The sequence below is a fragment of the Cyphomyrmex costatus genome, unplaced genomic scaffold (genome assembly GCF_001594065.2).
Source record: "Cyphomyrmex costatus isolate MS0001 unplaced genomic scaffold, Ccosl1.0 C2281965, whole genome shotgun sequence".
Classification (NCBI taxonomy): domain Eukaryota; kingdom Metazoa; phylum Arthropoda; class Insecta; order Hymenoptera; family Formicidae; genus Cyphomyrmex; species Cyphomyrmex costatus.
This window is the reverse complement of record NW_017274456.1, coordinates 1-1,229: the sequence shown is the minus strand read 5'-3', so window position 1 is coordinate 1,229 and position 1,229 is coordinate 1. Positions and strand designations below refer to the sequence as shown.

The following is a 1,229-nucleotide window of genomic DNA, read 5'->3' as shown; positions in this document are numbered from 1 at the left end:
TTCGATCTTAAGATGTCGTTTAGATTCATAGACAAGGAATAAGGTGGAACTTAAGAAAAGTTCAAGCTGTGACTTATGGAAGTCTATCTTATTTGAAGATAATCTTAAAACGTTTCAATAAGATTCATAAACATATCTTATTTTACGTAAGCACGATCTTAAGATAGTCTTACTACGGTCGAATTCACAGTCATCTAAGATGATTTTAAGCATTTCTCTAGTAAGGAAAAATCCAAGTCGAGTTAATAGTAGACTTAAGTATATCTTGTCTGATTTATCACACACACGGCAGTACTCAGTTTAAATTTAAAGTTTTTAAAGTGACACACGTTATTTCAAATGTTAATGTGAAGTTTTATTTCTATTTAAAATGGAAATAGAAGGTATACGAAATATTGATTTAGAAGAAATTGATGATGATTTTATAAGCGATGATGAAGGTTATGTACGAGCTCCAAAAAGATACATAAGAGACTGGATCAATCCGTTTGACATTTACAACAATCAAGAATTCAAAAGACGTTTCCGATTTAATAAAGATTCTATTCTACATGGAATTTTACCTCTAATAGAAAATGAACTTATATGTCAAAATAACCGTGGTCTTCCCATTTCTCCATTGTATCAATTGCTAATTTGTCTACGATTTTATGCAACAGGAAGTTTTCAAGTATGTAATTCAAATAATAAAATATATAAAGTAAAAGTATATTAAAAAAGCATGTTTAATTATATTTCAGAGAATGTTTGTTTTATACATCTAGGTTACAATATTATATTATTAATTTAGTTTAATTTTTGTAGCAAGTACTTGGAGATACCATAATTGTCTCACAGCCAACTGTTTCAAGAACAGTTTTTCGAGTATCTTTACTTTTAGCAAGACACTTAAACCGATTTGTAAAAATGCCTTCTTTGCCAGATGCCATACGAGAGAATCAAAGACTTTTTAAAGATATCGGATGTGGTAATAGAGGTATTGGTTTACCTGGCATTGAAGGAGCAATTGATTGCACGCATATACGCTTAACTGGTACAAGATTCTATAACATAGAAGAAATTTATAGAAATCGAAAAGGATATTTTTCATTAAATGTACAGGTATGTATATAAACATTTAAATAGAGTTATTGTATGCCATAAATAAAAAAAAATAGTTATTGGTTATCATATATTATATAATTGACGTTAATATAATATTATCAATGTAAAATATAATGTTATTATAT

The 1,229-nt window shown here is 28.0% G+C and overlaps 1 protein-coding gene across 1 annotated transcript; it reads left to right on the top strand.

Moving 5' to 3' along the window:
* Positions 1–370: 370 nt before the first annotated feature.
* On the top strand, positions 371–1,089 carry LOC108771199 (putative nuclease HARBI1; the record flags this gene model as incomplete). Its single annotated transcript, XM_018541703.1, has 2 exons — positions 371–670; positions 805–1,089. Coding segments are annotated over exons 1-2 (585 nt in total), but the record flags the coding sequence as incomplete, so codon positions are not given.
* Between the last annotated feature and the right edge of the window lie 140 nt (positions 1,090–1,229).